At 34.6% G+C, this 25,291-nt stretch overlaps 2 protein-coding genes and 1 long non-coding RNA gene across 3 annotated transcripts; all 3 read right to left on the bottom strand.

Annotated features, from left to right (window-relative positions):
- Nucleotides 1-2,730: 2,730 nt before the first annotated feature.
- LOC115926396 (galectin-3-binding protein-like) lies at nucleotides 2,731-8,236 on the bottom strand. Its single transcript, XM_030991075.1, has 2 exons — nucleotides 7,725-8,236; nucleotides 2,731-3,092 (listed from the first exon to the last, which is right to left on the bottom strand). The coding sequence occupies exons 1-2, from the start codon at nucleotides 7,846-7,848 to the stop codon at nucleotides 2,731-2,733; spliced, it is 486 nt and encodes a 161-aa protein (XP_030846935.1). The 5' UTR covers nucleotides 7,849-8,236.
- A 3,169-nt stretch (nucleotides 8,237-11,405) lies between these two features.
- On the bottom strand, nucleotides 11,406-13,438 carry LOC100892586 (G-protein coupled receptor GRL101-like). The gene is made up of 2 exons (XM_030991074.1): nucleotides 13,410-13,438; nucleotides 11,406-12,660 (listed from the first exon to the last, which is right to left on the bottom strand). Exons 1-2 carry the CDS (start codon nucleotides 13,436-13,438, stop codon nucleotides 11,406-11,408), a joined length of 1,284 nt encoding a protein of 427 aa, XP_030846934.1.
- A 4,314-nt stretch (nucleotides 13,439-17,752) lies between these two features.
- LOC105442515 lies at nucleotides 17,753-19,420 on the bottom strand. The gene is made up of 3 exons (XR_004065096.1): nucleotides 19,355-19,420; nucleotides 18,614-18,685; nucleotides 17,753-17,896 (listed from the first exon to the last, which is right to left on the bottom strand). It is a non-coding gene; the product is annotated as an uncharacterized LOC105442515 (long non-coding RNA).
- Between the last annotated feature and the right edge of the window lie 5,871 nt (nucleotides 19,421-25,291).

Raw genomic sequence — 25,291 nt, 5'->3', positions numbered from 1 at the left:
TTATTCGAATGAACCACGTGTGTGGGATTTTTTTTTTTGGGGGGGGTTGGAACCAGTTACCTGAGCGACGAGCGCATATGACTTTAGTATTTCGGTACTCTATGGGTGTTCCAGCTTCGCTATCGGTACTTATGTATATGAATGCAAATGCGACTAGAAAAATGATAAATTGTATAGAATTACTACACGTATCCCTCTCAATATCACCATCAATTTAAATATTACCACAGTTTTGTAATTGTACTCTTTTTGTTTGCATTAATACAACCATCGAAATATTTTGAAATAAATTTATACAGTTTAAATATAATATCAATATGACTTAATGTAACGATTATCAAAACATTTCTGGATGTCACTAAAAACCGTACCGTGTCCTTATACTTACAGGCACTTTAAAGAAACCATTCCAATATTTGTGTGATCACAATGTAACATACCTAGAAGAGGAGGAAAATGCTACAAATTTATCGAAATTCGTTTTATTAGTTCTCACTCTTTTTGTTTGTTTTTTTTTTTATTTCTCCGTTCTGGGTATTACTCATTCTCCTGCATTTATTCAAAATTTAAAAAATGGATAAGACTTTTTATTTCAATGAAACGAATGCGATTTTTTTGCACCCAATCACTTAAAACGACACAGGCATTAATAATCAATCAATCAAAAGATATAAATTATTAAAAAAAGATGTGAAAGCAATACGTATTATGAAGATTAAAATAGCATCAGCACGTTTAACGCAGGAATGCCCACAATATGGAAAATAAGTACCAGAAAATCTACTCTCATGACTATAATTATCAAATTACAAGCAAAGTTTAATATACACAAGGTCTTGCCATTCGATAATAGTAATCAATCAATAGATAAAAATGTCAAAATGGAAATACAAATACGGATTATGAAGATGAAAATAGCACCAGCACTCATACCGCAGTACACCCCTCATAAAAAAAAACGGATTGCTAGAAGACTATTGTGATTATATTGAATTTTAAACGAAATTAATAGACTACATACAGAGACTTCCCAACCACGTTAATATATCAATCAATCAATAGATACAAGTGACAAAATTCAAATACAAATATGGATTAAGAAGATGAAAATAGCATCAACACTCATAACGCAGTAATGCCCACATAAAAAATGATTACCAGAAGATCATTGTGAGATATTGAATTTAAAGCCAAAGTTAATAGCCCCATAGACACAGGGTCCTCCCAACTACATTAATCAATCAATCAATCAATCAACAGATACAAGTGACAAAATGTAAATACGGATACAGATTATGAAGATGGAAATAGCATCAGCAATCATAACGCATTAATACCCAGAAGATGAAGAAAAAAGATTGCCAGAAAGTCCACATTTATGACTATACCGATTTTTAAAGCTAGAGGTAATATACACAGGGTCTTACCATTCCACGGTAATATAAAACAGCCTTCCGTCAGTGGATAACAAATGGATCCTGTCATAACCATATAAATCAAACAGAGTAATTATTGATTGCTTGTTGATTGAATTCACACAAGAATTCACACTTTAAACTGTTGACGGTTCTATAAAATAAAAATATATATTTCTTAGACTCCACCTTTCATTTTTATCCTCAATTTCTTTTTCATCATTTGATAAAATCACTGTAAATCATATACTTATTTCATGTAAGCTATTACTCTCGTCTCGTTAATTCAATATTCTAAACCGATGTAAAAAAAAAAGTAACGTCTTGATTGCATTCCTTTTAAATCGCGAGGTCGCATGGTCGAGATCAAGACACGTGACCAAGACTCAGGACCGAGACCCGAGACCAAAACCCAAGACCAAGACCCGAACCCAAGACTCGAAGCCAAGACCCGAGATCAAGACACAAGACCAAGTCTGGTCTCGCTCCTTTACCATCTAATACCGTGTATCACTTCTCTCCCAGCTGTTTTTTGTTTATATTGCATACATTCAAAGTCCATCTTTGAACACATGAACAGTTATGGGGGGAATATGATAAACGGCATTTACCATGTTTACAAGAAAGGGAACACTGGAACACTGAATAAACTTTGAAAAGACCTACCTTCTCCTTCAGGGTCTTCTGTGCAGAGGCCTGCAAGACAACTTCTCTCTGTAAAAAAAACGGAACGGGGAGACGAGGACACCTCATAATTGTTCTAACATTTGATTGCATTTCAAAAGAGAGTTATTACAACATACTAATGCGTAAATAGAAACCACCTTCACGATGATATTTGAGGATTGTTATCATCATTATTATTATAATAAATAATTATTATCATCATTAGTAGTAGTAATAATAGTAGCAGCAGTAATACATATAGTAGGATTAATTGGTTGATTGGTCGCTTTTATTCATATTCCAAGCAAATTTAGCAAAGCACAATACATTTCATAAAAATTAACATGTCTTTAAGTTATATTAAAATGAATTATCCTGAATCATAGTAATTAAAAACATGAAAAAACGTACTGTAAACTATTAAATATGAAAATGAAAAGAGAACTAGCTTAAAAGTTAGGTTTGTTGCGTATAGGTTCACCGAATTAAGCTACTAAATTATATATACAGAGAAGAAAGGACAGAATACATATACACTGGAGTGAGACAAAAAACTACTACTACTTTTACTACTAACACCACTATCATCATTGTTGGTCTTGTTGTTATATTGTTTAAACGTTTCACAATATAAACGGGTATGATTAGTTTATACACTGTATATCATGATCAGGGAATGGGTAAATTTACCACCATCGTTTGAACACTCTATGCCAGCCGTTTTATCCAAGTAACAATTCCTTGTGAGGTTTACATCATGTGGGCAATGAAAGAGACTGGATTCATCCCCTCTGCAATCCACGTTATAGAGCACTATTTCGTCATTGATGAACTCAGTTGGTACTTCAGTAAATGATCGAATCGCCCTGGTAAAACCAAGACTCAAGCAGACGACATTAGCATCAGCCATGTCCCAGGATGCACCGCACACGTGTCCCCGGGTCCCGTTTACACAAACCTCAACGATCCCTTCAGACGGATTGGTGCCGTTTGCCAATCGTACGGTCCTATCTGTGAAGATAGGGGAAAAAGGCCATGATGATTTGATTTATTTATAAAAGAGACGATATAGAATAGCACTACCGTAAATGAACATAACTGCTCTTCTTTTCGTCCTTTTTTATGTTTCTAATTCTTTCATGTTTAATATGAGACGTTTATGAAGTCGAAATGTTAGCATGTGATATTATACAGTTATTGACTGGCAGGGGGTGTAATATAACATTATTTGGACCGCTGAAGGGAGTTATATTTCCCAAGTGGTTATATTTTCCCGCAGCGCGCAGCGCTGAGGGAAAATATGGTCACGAGGGGAAATATAACTCCCTTTGGGTCCAAAGAATGTTATATACCCCCTGCCAGTCAATAACTGTTATATTAGAAAGCCCTTTTTTGTGGGGGGGGGGGTCCAAAAATTGTTTGCCCGGAAAAAAAAATCCCCTTTTTTTTCGGAAATTACAGAAAAATAAACTGTCGAGATAGTTCAAGAAAGAAAAAAAAACCTTACAAAAAAAAAAAATTATAAAAAAAAAATTGGGGGGAAAAAAAAAAATCGAAAAAAAAAATTCTTACCCAAAAAAGCATTTTTCGGGAAAAAAAAAAAACTTTTACCCAAAAAAGCATTTTTCGGGAAAAAATATAAAATTACCCAAAAAAGCATTTTGGGGGAAAAAAAAGAAAATGTGGAAAAATATTTCAAGGGAAACAAAATTCATGAAAAAAAAATATTGAAAAAATTAAATGACCCTCGGTAATGGTGTAATATGTGTAATTGGTGACATACAGTCCTCAAGAGGGCGACATGCATTGATTAAAAATATATTCATTTCACCAGCTGGTTAATATAACACCGAAAAGTGACCGGCCAGGAAAATATAACAATTTGGATCCTCACAATTGATATCACGTGACGAGCTCTGGACCAATCACATCTCGGTATCTGTCTAAGCTATCTAATATATATATATACGAAAGCATACTGTATTATAAACCATTTGCGAATCTACAGTGGAAAAATAAAAAGGAGAGAAAGTTGTAGGGGGAAGTTGTAGGGGAAGGCAAAGTGAAGAAGAAAAAATATATTTTATACGACTCCCTCCCACATTACGACCTCGTCTTGTTTTCTAGCGCCCTGTTCTCCCGCATTTCATCCACCAAGTGAACCCGTTCTCTTCCCTCATGACACAAGCGCCCCCCCCCTCACCCCCATGACTGTGCAAACACTATGCCATTATTAAAAACATTACTCCCAACGTCTCTTTTTTGAAAACCTAAGATAAGTCTGATGTTGACATACTCTACGTACACGATCAGAAACTGATGTTCAGACCGAAAATACTCAAAGCAATTTATCAAGACTGCCTGGAACGTGTTTTTAACGGCAGTTTTGCTGATGGAAGATATTCATTGTCTTGGTTTCATTACACTGGACACGCACATCTAAAAAGGGCCGAATATTCAAACAATCTCTCCCATCTTCGAAAGGTACACATAGTGTCATCTATGCACATCTAGTGTTTATTGAGTGAGGCTCTTGACCGTTCCTATACAGCATTGTTTATCCAGAGAGACCTCTTTTGAAATGACCCATAATGTTTAAACCGAATTTCAGTTCAACCGTTTACTTTCCCAAATCGAATAGTTCTTTAAATACATGAATAGCAGCCTTCAAGATTTAAGTTTCATGTAGCATCAGTGATAGTCACACAAAGTAACAGTCTTTGTCTTTAGATATCCAGTTACGTGACATGAACGTATTCATTAGATAATTTTTTTTTCTTCTTCTTCAAATTTTGGGCTATGAAACCACCTTAATTACTTTATCTACAACTAGAAAATTGTATATGAGACGAATGACATCTAATGGCGAGTATTTCTTAAAATGCGAAATGGGAAGTAGACGGTGACATTAAACGCTAATTAAAAAGTGTGACGGCAGATTATGCTGTAGTATTGGTTCCAGCTTTAAAGGGCAATCCGACCTTTGTAATAAGTTTCTTTGTATGAAAATGAAATATTATGAGAAACAGAATGGCGAAAGTTTGAATTAAAGTGGACGAATAATAAAAGAGTTGTGAAGGTTTGAAATATGAAATCACTACATCTATGTGAATTTCAAATCGGAAATTTGGTACGATTGTGACAGTTTTAGGATAATCACTGGCAGGGCAATCCCCCCCCCCCCCCAGGACAATTAACCCTCGCAAAATTACCCCCTAATTTTTTTTTCTTGCTTTTATTTAAACCAACTTATTATCAGGGTGGACTTCTCCTTTAATAATGAACAGGGTGGTAATTTACGGGGGGGGTAATTGTCCTTGGCGAGGGTAAGTAATTTTCAGGGGGTAATTTTCCTGGGTGATTGTACAGGGATGATTGTGGTTTAATAATGCAAGGCAAAGTGACAAACAAAAGCTGAGAAGGGTTGTAAAACAAGCCAGCAAAATAATTAACCATACTGTTGACCTAGATGAAGTCTGTAAGGAAAGTAGTATCTAAGGCCCTATCCATTATGTCTGATTTAACCCACCCCCTTAATGACCAGTACATACACCTGAGAAGCGGACGAAGATTGAGATCTGTTAAAGCAAGAACTAGTCGCCGCATTAATTCATTCATTCCACTTTCCATAAGAGTTGTTAATGAAACCCAGTAAAGAGAAGAGAATGTGAAAACCATGCAAAATACCCTCATTGACATGTTACACGAATATATGTATTGTTTCAGTATATTTACTTTACTGTTGTACCCAGTGGCGTACGCAGGATTTTTTTCAAGGGGGGGTTTTAAAATCGGGCCCAAAATTTCGCAACGACTCAGCCAGCCGCTGAATAAGCGGGGGGGGGGGGGGGGGTAAGCGGACACTTTTTTTTTTTTGGTCCCCAAAAAATCGCAACGACTCAGCCAGCCGCTGAAAAATATTTAATTTCCGTTTTTTTTTTCTTTCTTAAGTACCTTCTCGACTAGGGCGCTACTCAAATATATACTTTTGGTAAGCATATTATTATAGGTACTCCAAAGAGCAAACACAGGAATACATGTTGACAAAATAATATTTTAGTCAATCTGTGTGTTGGAACAAACAGAAAAGTTGTCGGCACTATTCAGTGACATTACTTATTCAAGGTTCCATAGGTCCCGTACGTATAGGGGTTACGACTTTCATTGTTAACTTTTAGATTTGTTATCCAATTTCTTTGAAACTTACACCACTCTGCGTCTATGTTTGTTATGCTGTCCTTTAGAGTAGTTCGTTACAAAGGTTGGATTTCCTTTTTAAGCACATCTAATGGTAACCGAAGATATATTTTCCCTTGAATTAATAAAATGATGAAACGCTATTCTGCCTCAAATTATTCGAAAGGGAACAGTTTTTGCACTGTGTTCTTCCCTACAATGATGCACTTTAAACTTGGAGAGTGTTTTTATATTATATTTATATTTATTCTTTCCTCTGAATTTTCATTCTGTATAGAAGGCAAAGGCTTTATCTTTGTAGAAGACCATATCTTTAAGAAATAGTCAGCTTTGTATATTTTATTTGATAACAGTTTATAGTTTTATCAGAGAGCAGCACCGAGAACTCTCAACCACTGTCCAATTATGATACACTTTTCGATTAAAGCAGGATATGATGTAGCTTCTGCTTTATAAGCAAATAATTTCAGTCATTATCAACATTATTCACTATTAGGAGGAGGCGGCCAAAAACCAAAAAAAAAAGAACCCTCAACATAATTTTCAAACATCCTACATAAACGAATATATATAAAGTGATAAGCAAAACAATAATATTTTATTATTTTCCAGATCAAACAAAACTTTCCAGCCCAAAATGATATGAACAAAATTAATTTTAAAACTGGAGAAAAAAAAATGCTGATGACCCTATCAAAGCCCAGCAGATGAAATGGATAAAAATTAAAATTTTAAGGATAAAAGATTGTTAATGTTTTGTGGTCTCCGATAACAAATTCATCCTCTGCCTTGATAATAGCTAGGCACATGTCGTTTATTCACTCCTTCCTTCTAAAAGACCGGAAGGTACTTTTTAAAAGGTGATGATAAATCGTTTCTGCAAAGCTGTTTTGGCAATCACAATAAATTGCATAAATAATTGAGTAATGCACAAACATGATTGCATGACAATCGAAACGGCAAGGGTATAAGAGCGTGCATTCTTGTTTAGTTCTCAATAGGGCCATCATATACTTTCACAATAACAAGGTAAATATGATGCAAATCCTTTGAAGAGTAAGCATTCTAAAACAATATTTTTTAAACCTAGAGAGTATTTACGGCTAGGGAAGTTTCCTCGAACTTATGGCATTTTAATTATATATTTCCATTTGTTTTTCTAAACAAAATATGACCGTTTTTTTTTTACAATTTAAAGAATAAAGAAAAAGAATCCTTCCGGGAATATAACTTGAACAAAGCAGTTATGTCCACCTTTCCACCTTCTCACCCGGATGCCTGTAGGCCTGTCAGATGGCAGCAACCGAATTAGACCCCGCCACTCTAGTCTGTTGAGGGCCAAGGACCTAACTTTCTCGAAGATCTTCTCCTCCCTTTGGTTCATGCCTTTAATTTGTTTGTTAATGTAATTCAGTGTACATGACTGTTTTGATATAATACACTTACCTTCGCTGGCGGTACACGAACCGCGAGGCGAGTAATTCTCTGGTACGTCACCACGACAAAAGTAAAACATTTTTGCAACTATCGTTAATTTGAAAGCAATCCTCAAAACACGTAAGAGTTTCATGGTGATAATAACCAATGACTTTAAGCATTCAAGTTGTCCAGTACTAAAATCGCATAAATGATTTTAAATGCACGTACACAATGAAAGTTAGTAAACCACTTTCTTTCTTGTAGATTGTTGGGTGTTAACTAAAAACGTGGATAAATGCAGTTATTGATCCGTGCATGTCGACTGAAAATATGAACTTGACGTTTGCACGATAAAATCTCGAAACGCTAGAACGACGGTAACAAATATCTCATCGAACTAATTAATTTGCCGTCTCCATATTAATAGGAGGATGACCTACTGGGCTGTGGTTTCTCCATCGATCAATGAAACAAATTGATTCTTAGTTCATGACAGTATGCACAATCTGGCGGTGGCAGAAATCAGATTTGAAGTGGGGCGGTTCACATCAGGCACGTAGCCAGAGTTCGATGTTTGGGGGGCACATACATGTAATCAATCGATGTTTAAAAAAAAAGGGGGTCTTAAAAAGTTCAACCGATCTTGGAAATTTTAGGGGGCACGTGCCCCCCCCCCCCCCCCCCCCGTGGCTACGTGCCTGGTTCACACTAGACATCGTAACAATGTCGATTTAAAAATTGTGGATCCGTGGCAAATGAGTTGACCAAAAAATAATTGAGGTTGAATTGTACAATTAATTGACAAAACAAAAACAACACAAATATTACAACTATATATATACTCATAGGCAATTTGCGGTAGCCTATTGGCATCCCAAAGAGATCATATTGGGATGACGTATTTACTCTATTACATAATTTTCGCTTCTTTCAAATGTTTTTCGGAAGTCTTTGCGACCGTGTTATTATACAGGGCGGTGTTCTCGCTGCACTGTCACCTCCCCACCCCTCCACAACGATTCCAAGTTTCCCTCTGGAATCCCAACATCAAAAAGTGTAAGTTACTAATAATATTAATATTGATTTATCTAAACAGAGACTATGACAGGAGTAGATTGGAACGAACAAATTAGCGCGGTTGTTCATCGGCGTTAATCATTTAATTGTAAATATATATATACAAATTTACATGAACATTTTATATTAGTTACATACTGTTAGCCTTTCGATAAATGGCGACGATGTTTTATTCTGCAGAGAGAGTATGTATAAGAACAATTTTCTGATTAATGTATTCCCGTTGGTCAGTTGCTCCTTTTTTTCCTTTGTGAATGTGTTGTGAACGTGTGTACGTGCGTGGTGTGTGTATGTGTGTATTTATGTGGCTGCGTATGTGCACTGACGTACCGATGAGGGGGACTTGGAGGCAGTTACCCCCCCCCCCCCACCCCTTAACAAAATTCGAACGTGGTTTATTTCTAATTCGATACCTGTGATTTACAAATTACATGATTTTCCGGGGGGTTTCTCACTTTTTTGTGAATTATACTTTTTCTTTTTTCTGCCCCCCCCCAAAAAAAAATTGCTCATTACGCCACTGCGTGTGTTTGCCTTGTACGTTTAATATGCCAGCTGCACACAAGACATCAGTTCCATGCACTATCTAGGATATTCAAGCATTTTCATACACACGTATGTGCAAACTCTAGACTCCAGTATACAACTGCGTCAACGCCTGGTGTGGACTTTGACTTTGACCATGTGAAAGTGACATTGTACAAGATGTGATCGAAACGCTGTCACATGCACTGATTTGTTCGATAGGCTTGATTAGAGTTAGCAATAATACATTATGCCCGTCGCACGCGAGACGTCTCCTGCTGACGTAAGACTGCCTAAGCGACTGCTACGGTTTGTTATTCGTCGTATGAGTGTGACATTGTATACCAAAAAATTAATTTAAAAAAGAAGAGTGCAAATATTGTATTAACTTGCTGAGATTATTGCCTTCATAAATTTTGATTAGCAATAATGCAATCGAAATGACCCCTCGTGTGCTACAGGCTAGCGAACGATTTCGGAATTATTTGAAAATTGGCGTTGACGGAACACTGAGCTGGCAAAAATTGTATTGCATTGTTTAATCCCAACAGTGCACAATAAACACATGACGAAGGGTATTTGACGTTTCCATCCATCATTCATCTACAATCACATTTTAAAAAAGGACTCGATAATCAAATTAATCGGATCTCATTTCAATTTCACTTTAATTGAAATTATGAATGACGCATATAGACTAAATAGATTGTATAGTAACATGTTCAAATATAAATATGATAACTACAAAGTGTTTTCTGTATATGTTTAATGGCAGATACATGGCATGTTTTTTCGATACATCCTTTGTGCCCGAATCCATAGATAAAATTCGTTAAATTAATTCTGAACAAATTGTAAATCAAGATTTATTTCGTTATAGGCATGATGACTAACATAAGTCTTGCTATGTCTACAAAAAAAACACGCAATATCAGTACAAACGTTTTCATTACCACTAAACATAACACAAATATTTCAGTTCCTTTTGCAGCGATATATCATTAGAATTTAAAGAAAATATAAGGTCTCGTTTTTACGAAACACACGATGCAATTAAAGTCTCTGAATCATCAAAAATAAAGAGCTGGTAGTGTAATTGCCTGAAGAAAAAAAAATAATTATATTATCATAAAAGATAAACAATAAACTTTCAATTCATATACTTTTTAACATACAAACGTAACGTTATATATTTTCATTTAGTTTTTTTTTTAATTAACAGTATATACACAAAATAAAGTCCTTACAGATATAACAGCTCATGCATTAGAATTATGAAATCCGTGAACATCAAGGTGATACTTGTAATAAGAATAATCATTCGGTTGTCATCTCCAATATTGGAACTCACCAAAATCACAATAATCTCTAACTCTAAACATTGACAGGAAACTAACTTGTTAATTGCATCAATTTCGATATCCATTCTACTAGCGTTCGAACACATTCAAGTCTGTTTTAGAGGTTTTGTTTGTGAGTTACAAAGCACAAATCTATTTTAAACGGATTAATATACAAGACTTTAAAAAGTTAATTTGAAGCCACAAGTCAGGATTTGTTTCAAGAGTTTATTCAAGACTTTAATCTTAAAATCTGTTGTCTGTCGTCTTTAGAGTAGTTTGTTGAACACTTCATGACAAGTTATTTGCTTAGAAATGTGACAAGTGTTTTATCACGTTTTATCATGCCCACAGAAAGTGATGTATTTCTCTCAATGTATACTTTGTACACTTTGAGTCATTGGCCTAGCTTTTTCTTGTTCCTTCTTTTAAATAGATAAATGCGCTTTAAAAAAGAATTCAGAAGGCCTGTATAGCGTTACAGAGTTAGAGCAATGAACCTGTATATATTTCCATTCATGCATATGTTTCTCCGTAATGCCTAGTTACCAACTACCTACATGTAGTTCACCTGCTTTGCATAATGGCATCTCTGTAGATGGAATTCTCTTTGCAGATATTGTTGCTATTGCGGATAAGCCTCTGGTAATTTTTTACAAAGTTGTCACGAGAGACTTTTGTTCATTAAAATAGTATGCATGAAATTAGCAAACAGGCCATAATTCTGCTATAATGCCCGGTCCATATTTTGTATCATATATCATTATCAAATAATGGGCTTTTGCAGTTCCTTTATTCCTTTATCTCTCACCATGTACATTGCAATCTCGGGATTTGTATTACTCGGCGCCTGCTTATCGCTTATCTTTGAGCTGTTTGAGTCCAAGCGACTCATCCTTTTCGTACTTCCCTCTTTGCTTGACCGAGTGGACCGAGCTTGGAGAAAACCATTACACTTTTCTTTAGTTTTCTTACCCTCGAGATAATTAATGACAGTATAGAGGACAGGATTGATCGAGGAGTTGATGGGGATGATGAAAATCACACTCCAGGCATAAAGTGACGTTGGTAGGACCACCAGACCAGTTTGGGTCAAGATACCCATTGCTATGATGGGCATCCAGCAGGCGAAATCGGTCCCTACGATGAACGCCATCTTCCTGGCGACTCGAATCTCGCGTTTCCTGAAAGCTGAGTTATGGATGGCCTCCGACGAGCGCTTGACGGTCACAAACATCACGACGTAGCAGGCTAGGATAATCAGGAAAAGCGCCATGTTGATACCGATAAAGGTCACGATGGAGAACACCCAGAAATTCCGTTTTTCGCCATCGGTGGCCACGTACTTAACGATGAACTCAGAGCTCAGTTCCTGGTCCCAGATGATATCCAGCCTACCAGTCTCTCCCAGTTCTACATGGAGCGGTAAACCGAAACAGACATCAGATAGTCCGTAGAATCCGGAAACGTTGGATCCGACTAAGAATGGAACCGAACTAAACAAGAACGTGAAGATCCAGGTAAATACTAAGGCGACGCTGGCAGATTTGGACGTTATCTTGTATTGTCCAAACGGATAAACGATGCTGATGTATCTATCCAGTGTGATGAGGGTCAGTGTGAATACAGAGAGTTCGCTTGAGAAAAATGCAAGAAAAGAGGATAATTTACAGAGGTAGGATTCTCGCCACAACGGGGCACTCAGGAAATAGAGTCTGTTGAAATAGCCATCTGCAGAGGTGATGATAATCATGTAAACCCCCATCAGAGAATCTGCAACCGCTAGGTTCATGGTGAGGATGTTCTGAACCGTCGCGCGTTTTTTCTGAGTGGCGCGCAGAAATAAAACGACCACGTTGCCGCAGAGAGATGAAAGACCGATGATCCAGCCGGCAATACGCAGGACAACGCTCGGGTATAGGCTGCCGCATGTGTCCAGAGGGCTGGGTGGAGAGGTTCTGGCACAGGTGACGTTTTCAGAATTGCTGAGAAGACAGCAGAGGCGGTTGTCTGATGTGGACCTGTCAAAAGCAATTGTCAAACTTTGAAAATTAATTACTACAAATTCATCATCGATAAAATACCTTCTTAAGTTGATGATTCAATACAAGTAGTTTTAGCTTCTACCAAACCCAATATTTAGTAGACAAGCTTTCGTCCACTCCTGTGTATTTCTCTAGCCAAGTCATTGTTAAAACAGTTTCATCAATATGACAATTATGTGCTGGAAGGTTTTATGAACTATTTCCAAGGATGTTAAACATATTTATGTAGACATGCAAAGGAAGTTAGATTGGAAATGGGAGGGCATTTACAAATCCATCGTTTCATACGCAGTCTGACACGACAGGTGAACTGTTGAATATGTTATAACTTAGGAAATAAACAAGAAATTGATATATTAGTCTGATAAACAAAACCATTAATCTTTTCATCATAACTTTGACTTTAAAATTAAGGAAACTATTTCAAGTAATTACCTTTCCTACTTCAAAAAACCAATATGTCATTAAACATGTAATAAGATTTTAATGTATGCACTTTACTGAGAATGTATGTCTTAAAAACTAAACTTTCAACCTTCAAACTCAAAAAACTTTGAGGCCAGGTTTAAAAAAACAGTATACTTGGTATAATTTGGTTTGACAACACGATGCGAGAAAGATATTTAATCTTTTTATCTTAATTATCGTCATCTTTTCATCTTCTTTAAGCGCTGAAGTAACATGGCTGTGAATTTTCATGAAGAACTTTGAACTATTCAACTTACATAGCTTTGAGTCCAGTTAGACCACTCATTGTGTTATAAAAAATAGTGTCCAGCTCAAGATCTAAAAGAAATCTGCAAGGATGATCAAAACATGTAAAAAGGCAAGAAATATCTCACTTTATTATATGCTCCCATAAATTCACATTATATCTAAATCCAATCTGGTTTAAGTAAATGGTGTCATATTCTTGACATTACGTTTTTAATTTAAATGCTAAGAAATAAAGTAATTTACTTCAATACTGAAGAGAAATGGGATTTAGATTTATTTTTGTTTCATTTTCAATCGATTTTGTATCATTAAGTGTGCTTTATAACCCTTTCAAAACAATTCCGCATAAATAACTCTGAATTGCAAAAAGAAATGCTTAATCACAGGTAATGCAGGTTACTCAAGTTGGCGAATGCTCCAGCTTCGATGTTCTTTATCCGATTGTTTCCCAAGTCTCTGTTTGACATAATCAGAAAAAGAAAGAGTAGACATGTCAGTTATACATTGTACATTTTAATCATTTGTTATACAAAGGCATGCTGTACTTTCATTTTTGTAAACCTTTTTCTTCATTTTCTATGTATCAGTGTTCATTAATTTTTTTGGAAGAATCATTGTCACTCGTAATTAAGTGTAATCAGTTCTAGTCGTTCATCTTTGGAAATGCACTCCCTTGTAAGATTGTTTTTTAAACGTATGAGATTGTTATTTTTATGAACTTAGCGAACATGAAAGCATAGAAATTTCGTATTTGTCAAAAATGTATGTGTTTTTGTAACTGTAATGTATACTATACGAAACTATATTGTTTCACTTACAAATACTCTAAATTGTCTTGCTCCAGAAAAGCATCATTCTGCAACTGAGTGATGGAATTAGATGACATATTTCTGTACAGAAAAAAGGACACAAATTAATGTATTAATCATATTTTATTCCTCAAATATTTATTATGAATTCGTTCATGTTACAGTACCGTTCCACGGCTACAAGTGGGCACCAAGGTTTTTTCTTTGGACTCTCCGAACATATAAGAATCCTCTGGAAGATGGGAAGAGGTCCAGCGCTGAAGCTCGAGAACATTTCCTAGAAGAAATAGCCAATCTTGAAGAATGAAATACCAACATGGATGTAAACTTTTGTTATAAAAATGGGGTAAAAAATTATTATAATGTGGCAAAACATCGAACATTAACTAAGCTTGTCTTACATTTACGCGTAACCGTTTACACTCAGGTAAGCACAAACAATTTCGGACATGTCAACGGTTTCCACGTAGAAACGTTAATAAACGATAGATAGTGTGCTCAACGACATGACTTGGTGTAAACATTTTCTTTCAAGTTGTATTAAAGGAATAAACAATGCCATTATACCATCAACCAACTGTCGTGGAGTTGACCATGATTCAGATTTTGTGTGCAATTACACACGTTCGGTAAACAGATTTTATTTTGTCTGTTTTTGTTACTATGGCAATTTGTAAAACATAATGCAATATGCCCGTGAGAGTTTAATATTTTCTAGGAAGAAAATATAAATTATGAGATGGGATGAAAGTCACTTCCCCATTCTCATATCCGAGTAGAGCGAAAGAACAAAAAGACAAAGATGAACCAAAGGATGTCCTCGTATTCTTGTATTTCATGTTCAAGTCCAAGTTCAAAGTAACATTTATTTCATTCCAGTTCTCTTTTCCTTATCCACAAAACATTCAAATAAAAAATGTGTACATAGATCGTGACATGAGTTATCTTTATTAAAGATAAACATAAGTTCTGGAGAGACAAAAATGAATTCTTACAGAATCGAACGAAACATGCACTGAATGTTCAAGATTACAAATAAATGTCATTTGCCAAACAATTTTGGTAGAAAATGTATACTGGCTTAGTAATCAGTATGGAAAGATAAGAGAGTCAAGGTAAGTAGCCTGACACCATTGTGTAGTCCGTTATACGTCTTTCTGTGTACAGTGCTTGTTACTTTACCAAGACTGGGCCAAATTTATTATGATTTTGATGACTACACAACCTTGCATTTAATACACACCAATACTTACATGCTACATGATCAACTTGTTATGATCCATTCCACACCTTTTCTTTCACAATGAAATCGCATGACCAGAACTCAACTTTATCTTTAAGAGCATTAAAATGTATACACAACAAAGAATGCAGAACTCTTAATTCTTCTTATTGACCGATATACTTTGACCTAGACTTCATTCAAACAGTCTATTAAAAAAACTGGTGCCCCAATTAGCGAGACAAAAGGAAAAACGGAAAAGGAGAGGGGAGAAAAATAGGGATGCCCATCCAGTTATTAAGGCCGCCGGATACCCCCCCCCCCCGCCTCCACACACACACGCACACACACCACACACAGCACACATAATATACACACACGCTCGCACACACACATACCAGTAAGCCCCAACGGCCAGACTCTCGGGTCGCTACGTCAGGTAATGGGAATACTTACAAGGTTTTAAGACGAGACAGATTGTTGAACATCCCGTCTGGTATTTCAGTGATGTTGTTATTCTGCAACAATCTACAACATAGAAACATGGCGAAACGAAGCGGTAAAAGAAATGTTTTGCTCATAAGTATAAGCGGAAACATTAACAACTAAGAGGCTTTTTATAAATCCGACAACAAATTTTAAAGACTGGTCTGAACATTTAAGGCCAATTTTCTCATTTGTACCTTTACCAAGAATGTACGGATGTAATTCTGTTCCTTTACATAGTGAATATACCCACAAACTCTCCGAAAAATTTATCAAAGGATTCCTGACAGGAATTCCGAGGGGGGGTCCATTCAACCCCTTTCGCAGCGCACCTTCTCATGATGATTGTGATGATAAAGATGGGCAATTCAACATGATGACAAAGACTTTCGAAAATATCAAACTAACACAATTTCTAACCCTTTCCCATCATGAATGTTTCAATGCATAAATGTTCAAACTTTTTAAAAAACTTGATGTTAAATGCGGTTAATAATAATGACGATAATAATGTTAACAATAATGATACCTTTACATTATAATAATAGTAATATTAATACAAAATAATGATAATAATATAATGATGATGATGATGATGACATTAGTGACAATAATATTACTACTAATAATAATGATAATAATAATTATAATTAATAATAATAATAATAATGATAACATTGTAATGGATCGATGATTATGAGTTCAGAGACAAAATAAATACAAAACAGGTTCGGAAATACAGTTGAGGTCCAATTTATTATTTATAATGTCGCTACCAACTCAGCCGAAGCTCCAGTATTTTAAACGAAGATTATCTTTTTAATGGCATTTTATATTAATTATTCTCTCAAAGGCTGGGCTGCCCTAAAAGATCGAGAGAACTCAGCAGCACATCCTAATACGCAAACGTAAAAAACAAAACTGGGGTACGAAGTCATGCACATGGTGCTTAAATATGCATGCGCCCGACACCGCTTTAATGTCACATGATCTTACTAGCCAATCGGGAGGGCCAAATACGAAGACAACCAATTACAAGATAGGATATATAGAATGACCCGTAAGCCACCCGACCTCGAGATTAGTTCAATCTACCAATCAAGAGAGCAGTTATACAATCAATTAAATATAACAAATGGCAAAGCACAATAAATGGAGTGGTTCTGACTGCGTACCGCAGAAAGTAGGAGGAGCCTATAGCCCGCAAGAATGTTAGATCCCCGGGAAAAAACAGTTTATTGTCTAACGTGTTTAATCGGAAATAAACACCTGTAAATCTAAAGCAGAAATTTAGGTCCAGTGGTTGTTTACCCGTTTCTGGCATACTATCGGAAACATAATTAATTCTGTACAATTTTATATGTATACAAAGTCCAACTAACAACCATACAAATTATCAAATTAACCCAACTCCTCTATTGCTATAGCGCCCCCTTTAGGTCAATGTTTTGCCTAAATCAGCGTACCACTACAGCAATAAGACTATAATAATGTAATACATTATTGATACTTGTAAAAACTTATCGTCACTCCACCTTACTTGGTATACATTTATATTAATTTCGATGCATGACTAAATCTTTATTTGATTGTTTATGGTTTTGGTTTTGTTTTCTGTCAACTCGAAAACTATCTTATTGAACTTTTCTATGAGTGTTTATGTCATATATGTGTATCTATATACAATGTAACACGACGAACTTCCATTTTTAAATAGACAATAAATATGAACTTTGTAAACCTTATCATCCAATGAAATGTGCTAACTTTACAACAAAAAACTACATAATTAGGCCATTATTTTTTATAGGAAGAGCAATAGGATATTCAAAGTTAGCTTGAGTGCTCTTTGTCAAAGCATTCACGCTAATGTTAGACCATTATTGTGATACTGGAGGTATCTTACAGGGTCCTCAACGTCTCCATTTCAGACAAAGCACCTTCCGGGATTCCATCAATCTGGTTATCTTGCAGGTATCTGCAGAAAAATCCAACATAAAATGTGTATTATTTAAAGAAGTTTTGGCTCGCACAAAGTAAATTCAGATCACTTGCTCGATCTTCAAATTAAAAAAACATATCAGGAAAATTATTGAAGCCAGAGGGATATGGACCTGTAAACTACTGATTGTCGGGCAGCGACTCTACCACTAGTCTATCACTGGTCTACGGCACAGTCACGATGAACTGGAAACAAATATTATTTTGTGTATTTACAAGATTGAGCATATTTATTTACTGGGTGCAAGCCGAAATTTCGTTATAAATTCATTTAAAATAGTTCTAGGAAACCCAACATTCAAAGCTTTAAAGAAATGATGTAGAGTTCATACAGGTAGAACGGTTAAAATTTAGTAAAACATGTAAAAGTATTACACACACACTTTTAATGGTACAAGTGATTATTTGTTTACAATAAGATTGGAAGTAGAACAACATTTTTGATACGGGTGTTAGGAAAATGTGTCTACAATTTAGCAAATGATATATGTTTTCAAATTTGCTTTTTAAGGTATTTATGATAGTAAATATTTATAACAGTAAATAATGTTTTAAGCAAGCATGGCGGAGACTCATCTCAATTCAGATTATCTCCGGAGTTCGAAAAAAAATCACAAACAATAGGAACGAGCACATTAATACTAATTAGAAAACTGAAAGTCCATAATAATTATAATATTGCATTATCACTTACAAATAGAATAAGGCGTGCAAATCTCTGAAAATCATTTCTGGTAATATTTTGATCCTGTTGTTCCTCAGATCGCTGAAAGAAAAAGAAGAATGGCATGACGTTTATGTTAATTCATTCGAGGCAGACATTTAAGAATCAGAAATAATGCAATATTCATAACTCTATATTCCTAATACAAAATTTCGAGAATTTAAAGAATTACACTCTTTTGTTAATTATATACATATACTCTAAAAGCTAATCTTCGATAAAAACCACAACTCCCGTTCGCACCTCGTGACCTGTGTTAAGCACATGGTGTCGGGCCTACTTACCCGGATTTCCTTATCTTTCTATGCTCATTACTCAGCCACTATACATTTTCTTCCAAAATCGTCTGGCACTTGTCATTGATTTGTAATCTTGAACATTCAGTGTAAGTTTCGTTGGATTCTGTGAGAATATTTGTTTTATGTTTACCAAAACTCAAGTTTATCTTTAATCTGAAATAAATCTGTTCGGAACAATATGATTTCAAAAAAAGAGGAGGAAATGAGCAAAAATATATGAAAAATACCATCATCTAAATATGAGCTAGTAGGGGGCAAAGTAGAAAGCAGCTTGATGCTGGTAATGTATTTTTCTGTATTGATTTGTTACATTTATTTTATTGTCACTGTGAAAAAATACAAAAGCAAGCTTGAAATACAAAGGTTTGCCATTTCTAGTTATTCGGGTGTTTAATTCAATATTGTTACTCACAGTTGGTCCAACATAAACATATCGGCGAATGCACCCGGCGATATGACTTCGATGTTGTTGTGAGAGAGGTCTCTGTTATATAAACAAGATATTACAATTAAAGTGCAAATATTAAATTACATTAAGGGCATGTAAAACGATCAGTGCTGGCAGAAATAATCTTTTTAGATTGGTCAGCCTTAAAACCCAAGAACAACAACAACAAAAGAACTACGTACGGACAACCTTTATTTAAGGCATGTATGAATTAGATACTAAAAAGTAAAACTAATTATGTGAATATGCAAGGAAAATACGAAATTCGAAATATTAAATACACCTTTAATCTATTTCTTTTAAAAAAAAAATCAGGTATTTCAAATGTAGACATTTAAATGATATCATTGCATGTAAGAGGTAAACAAAAAAAAGTTCAACAGTAAATACTTATTTCTGTATAAATATTAAGCTCTCGTGCTCCTTAAATGTGCATGCTTACATGCTTAATCTATCAAGGAATTTTAAGTTGTCATCAAAATACCATTCAAAACATATAGAAAACTACAGAAAACTGACGAAACCACCTATAGAGCTTCAGTCTTTCATATGCCCTGTCTTATTATATCATGATCACTAATGACCTAGGCACATAACTGCAATATTGATTATAGATTAAAATAATGAAAGTCTACAAATTGCATTACTTACAAGACAAATAGGTACGACAATCCGTCAAAAGTGCCATCAGTAATTACTTCAAGTCGATTCTGATGGAGATCTCTGTTTGAAAGTTTCATCGGAAAGTTACGTAATACCGCTCGTAAAATTTTCATTAAACAAATCGAAACAATAATGTCCTGCATCCAAAACTGAAAAAAAGTTGAATTACATTGTAACTTCATGTTAATCAGTTCCCTGTATGAAGGCATAGGTCTGTGTCTTGAGTTATAATCATGTTTATACCCATTTGATATTAATATCATACTCATAAACGAAGTTTGGTATCATCATTATCATAATAAAGTACGTCGTATACTGCATTATTGATAGATAGTGTTGAACCACAAAATATCAGAACAGAATTTACATGAATGAGTTTAAATGCACATGTCCTTCGTGACCTTAAACTCTACAGTGTGGAGTATGGAAATGATGCGGAAATTCAAAATGATACACTCACAGATAAAACAGAAGCGACATACTGCTGAATGTCCCATCTGGAATTGATCTTATTCGATTTTCATTCAGATACCTATAAATGGAAAGAAAAAGACAGATTTGCTTTAGGTGTTTTATAAGAGTACAAAAAAACTTTCGTCAACCTTTAATGTTTCCCGATGTAGCAAAAACCCCTTGTTTGGTCATAGATTGTGATAAGTTGTAAATAATTTACGAATATTTGAGAATTGTAGGCTTATTACTGACAGTTTCATTGCTTGTATGTACACAGTGATTTTTTTTTATGAGGTACTCTGGGTCTGAAAATGCAATCGTGTTTCTAAATCATAACTATTAAAATGGAATAAACTATCGTGGTTTTGTGTAATAATGTAGAGATTCGATTTCCGAATATGTTCATCATGGATAAGCTACTTACAAGTAATTTAAGCTGGATGTTCCACTGAAGATGGATACTGGTAGGGTTTCAATCAAGTTTCCATCCAAGTACCTGTAAAGCAAACGGACAGACATTAACAAAAAAAATCGATCCAAGCAGTTCTTTGTTAGCGATTTATATGAGACAGTGTTATCCATTAAATTTTATCAGATTGTTGAATTTTGCCATCCTAAAGACATATATATATGTGCGTGTGTGTGTGTGTGTGTGCGTAAGAAGTTGATCGATTTGGTGAATAACATAAGGCTTTGAACGCTTATGATGAATATAGCAAAATGGAAATGTCTTAGAATCTATTAGATGGGATTAATGCAAAGATCTCTGCAGAGGGCGTACAGGATGAAAATATGAAAGACGTTTTACAGTGACGGAAATTAGCAACATTTAAAGAAAATTATAACTGCTATTCACCACCAATATATGAAATAGTTGTAAATTAAATATTACTTAAGTAAACTAAAATAAATTGTTATCATCAGTATTGCTATGTTTTAAATGCCAAAGAGCTGAGTGTATGACCCTAAGAAAAAAATCATGAGGCAATAAATTAGTTGTAAACAAGTTTAGTTAAAGTGACTTGATAACATCGTTGAAGGTTGATGAAAAAATTGCTTAATTTTTGTATAAAATGTTGCTTACTATTATTCCTTCTACTGTACTAACCCTCCGACATGCACAAATTCATGAAAAAATTCTCAAACCACGAAGATATCTATGGTTTTCTCTGAAGGAGTCGATGTATGACACCCTCTAACAGTGATTAACAGTAAATTCTCCCAACCATTTTTTAATTTTCCTAACCGTTTTTCCATAAAAAAAAAAAAACATGAACCAGGCTATAAAAAAATCTGTCAACACTTAAATGTCTGGAATGGATTGTGAAGCCATTTTATTGCTTTGTGACGATTTCCATTCACCTAAAATGTAATTAAATTGTAATAATATAGTAGGGAGAATTAAGGAATCGATCAGATTAGTTTTTCCCAATTTGTTCCATGAATAATGGTCCGTTTTCACTCAAATTTTCAGATTATCTTTAATCAAGCATTGAAGTCACTACCCTAGCACCACTATCTCACATCTGAACAATGTTACCAAGTCCCTTTAAGGTTAAGACTTACAGATGCTGCAAGCTATAAAGCCCGTCAAAAGCAGACGCTGATACAGTCTTTATCCCGGCCTCGTTTAGTTCCCTGAAGTGTACATTTAAGAGCAAGAACAGGACATTTATTATTAAATCATCCAGAAACGAATGTACTTGGTAAAATTACATAGTTTACAACAACAAAAACGTTATGCCAATGAGCTCGAGTCTTCTGACAGCGTCACAAAATCGACATCTTTTCTAAGTTTACGTTTCTATACAAACTTAAAAAGGCACCGTCCCTAATACATGATAATTTATAGCAATTTTTATTATTGAATTCAATAATTATTGAATCATAATCATTAAAGGTAGGTTTCTTCTGTGAGTGATGATAGCCGAAATCGAGAGGATCTTCTAAATTGTTTTATTGTGGAATTGTTAACAGCTCTGGGCAAATAAACAGTGTACTACTCGCTTACCGCAGAGGCGAGGGACGTCATTCTTTCAGGAATTGTAGGGGGATCACTTCGTTTTGGAGTTGCTTCAACTCTAAAATATAGTATAATCCACTTTCAAGTAGTCGTTTGAATTACTATTCTGACAGTGAATTTCAATATTTTCAGCTTTTTCAATGTATTTCTACTACAAGAATGGATTTTTGTTCCTGTACATTAGAATGGATGCACCTGAAGATTTGTTGTTTGTCATGGAGAATACAGTGTCTTTTCCGTATTACTTACAACCAAACTAAGCTGCCAAGTTCGGAAAAAGCTCCATCAGGAATCGTATCAAGATTATTCTTAACAAGGTACCTGCAAATATAATCAAAGTAGAAAATGAGATAGACGGGTGTCTGTCAACGAAAATCACAATCAAAATAGGCATGGGAATTATATATTCCATTCTTTCGCCATTTAGTCACAGTAGACAAGGGGAAGCTAGAAATACTTTCGTTCACTGGATTTTCAAGATAGACAATTTCATTATATTAAAGAAATAACAACGTCCAAACTTTATTAATACTTTCCATCAGCTTGATTCGTGTATTAATTTGAGGTTGACACAGTAAATAATAAATTTGTACTCACAGATATAACAGTTTGCTCAGCCCAGAAAATGTGTCGGGGTAAATCGTTGATATATTGTTGTCATTTAGGTCTCTAGGATTGAAATTGGAAAGGAGAATTAATTAAGCCCGTCAAAAGCAGACGCTGATACAGTCTTTATCCCGGCCTTGTTCTGTTCCCTTAAGTGTACATTTACGAGCAAAACGGGAAATTTATAAATAAATCATCCAGAAACGAATGTACTTGGTAACATTACATAGTTAAAATAACAAAAAAGTTATACCAATGAGCTCGAATCTTCTGACAGCATCACAAAATCAACATCTTTTCTAAGTTTACATTTCTACACAATGCTGTACGATACGAGGTGAAATTTCTATTCAAAACAATGTCTTTCATAAAATTGCCCACTCTTTGACGACCTTTGACGTCATGGGTAGGATGGAAAATAATATATACATTTATGCATTGCCTAGATAAAAAGTATATATATATTATAAGTAAGATTGTACTGATTTACTTTTCATATACTACAATTTCTATAGGTTTACCTCCTATAGCCCTATAATTTAACATTATTATGTCAAATAGTACATCTGTTAAGCGCTTGGAGATAATGTCGATGTATTATGCCATATATTAACCTAGAATATTCTCATTATTACTTTTTACTTAATAGACATGGTACGTTCTTCGAAGAAAAAACTATAAATCATTTAAATCAGCGATGAGATTCGAATCTACGGAAGGGTTTTCAATAGATATTATAAATAGATTAAAAAACTCACAACCATTCCAAGCCTTTGAGTCCATGAAAGACCCCACCAGGTAGCACCTCGATAAACGTTCTATTTAGATACCTGTAATGCAAAGAGTTGAATGAAATAGTTGGTGTTATACATTTATATAGCTCGAGTCAACTATTCACTAAATCCAATCAAGGGATTTTTTAATCATGCACTGAGGAACATGAACAGCAAATGAGATTGTCATAGTTTTATCAATTCAGATTCAATTGCGATACCAATATTTGAATAATATTGACTGCCAGAGAATTAGATGGCATACTAATAAATGTAACCAAACGATCCTATTTTCTCACCAATTAATGCAGCAAATATAAACGGTTAGATGTAAGAATTGATAAACCACACATCTTAAAGTTATTTAAAAACAAATACTTATTATATTTTTAATCATCTAGAACTTACAAATTTTTGACGTTTCTTTGGTGATCTAAAATTATCTGTCTCGTCATGTTCTCCAAGTTGTAGTCTTCAATGTTCCTGTAAAATGTATACCGAAATGGGATGCTTCTTAATATTTGTGACATGATATTTACAAACATCCATTAATTATGTCATATTAAATAAATACGCATGTACGTATATAAATCTCAAGACCTGAAGACCTGAAGCATTTAGTGTTTTATCTAATTGGATATGTGGGGAAAAAACTACGTTGTACAGTTCTTTTTTAAATGACCTGAAAAAAAACACTGAATTATGGAAATTTTATCTTAGTAAGAGTATAAATATATTCTTATATATATATAAAACATACATTTCATGAATAGAACCATTTTGTTTTAATTCTTTTACATGCATTTTCAAAATATTCGTGAAGTGTGATAATAGGCATGTCATTAATTTGTATTTGTTCGTATATCAATAAATAAAATAAAAATATCTGAGTATCTTACTATGCGCGCTGTAAAACATTTTAAAGAAAAAATGCTCAGAGATGAAATCATTTGGACACAGAAAAGCCGTAAGAAAGTTACTAAACATGTTAAAAGGGAATATATAATTAAATTAAACAAAAATGAGAAATATACTGTATGTAATTTACTCACATGCATTCTACTGTAGCCGACTCATGCAGGGAAGGTCTCGGAGGCATGCAAAACAGCCCTAAATTTAAACAAAAAACGGGATGACATATTTCACTGGCTGTCAGCTGTTTGTGCGATCAAATTTTATCAATGTTATACAACAGATATCTTTATTCATCAAATGTTGTGATATAGATATACGTCAGGTAATAAATTATGACATCAGTTTCTATTTTATTTTTCTATCTATGAGACGAAGTTAGACCTTCAACCTTGGATTTGAAAGTATTTGGCACAAACATTATCGTCACATGTCCATTATTCTAGCCTTAGGAGAAATACACTATCAATA

This window comes from Strongylocentrotus purpuratus, unplaced genomic scaffold (genome assembly GCF_000002235.5).
Source record: "Strongylocentrotus purpuratus isolate Spur 01 unplaced genomic scaffold, Spur_5.0 spur5_scaffold_2, whole genome shotgun sequence".
Taxonomy (NCBI): domain Eukaryota; kingdom Metazoa; phylum Echinodermata; class Echinoidea; order Camarodonta; family Strongylocentrotidae; genus Strongylocentrotus; species Strongylocentrotus purpuratus.
This window is presented reverse-complemented; position numbering and strand designations above follow the sequence as displayed.

Coding starts and splice junctions, on each gene's coding strand:
- LOC115926396 (XM_030991075.1), bottom strand. CDS start 7,848: ATGAAACTCTTACGTGTTTTGAGGATTGCTTTCAAATTAACGATAGTT. Junction 3,093..7,724: donor TTCGTGTACCGCCAGCGAAG/GTAAGTGTATTA, acceptor CTATCTTCACAG/ATAGGACCGTACGATTGGCA.
- LOC100892586 (XM_030991074.1), bottom strand. CDS start 13,438: ATGAGTGGTCTAACTGGACTCAAAGCTAT. Junction 12,661..13,409: donor CTAACTGGACTCAAAGCTAT/GTAAGTTGAATA, acceptor TGCTTTTGACAG/GTCCACATCAGACAACCGCC.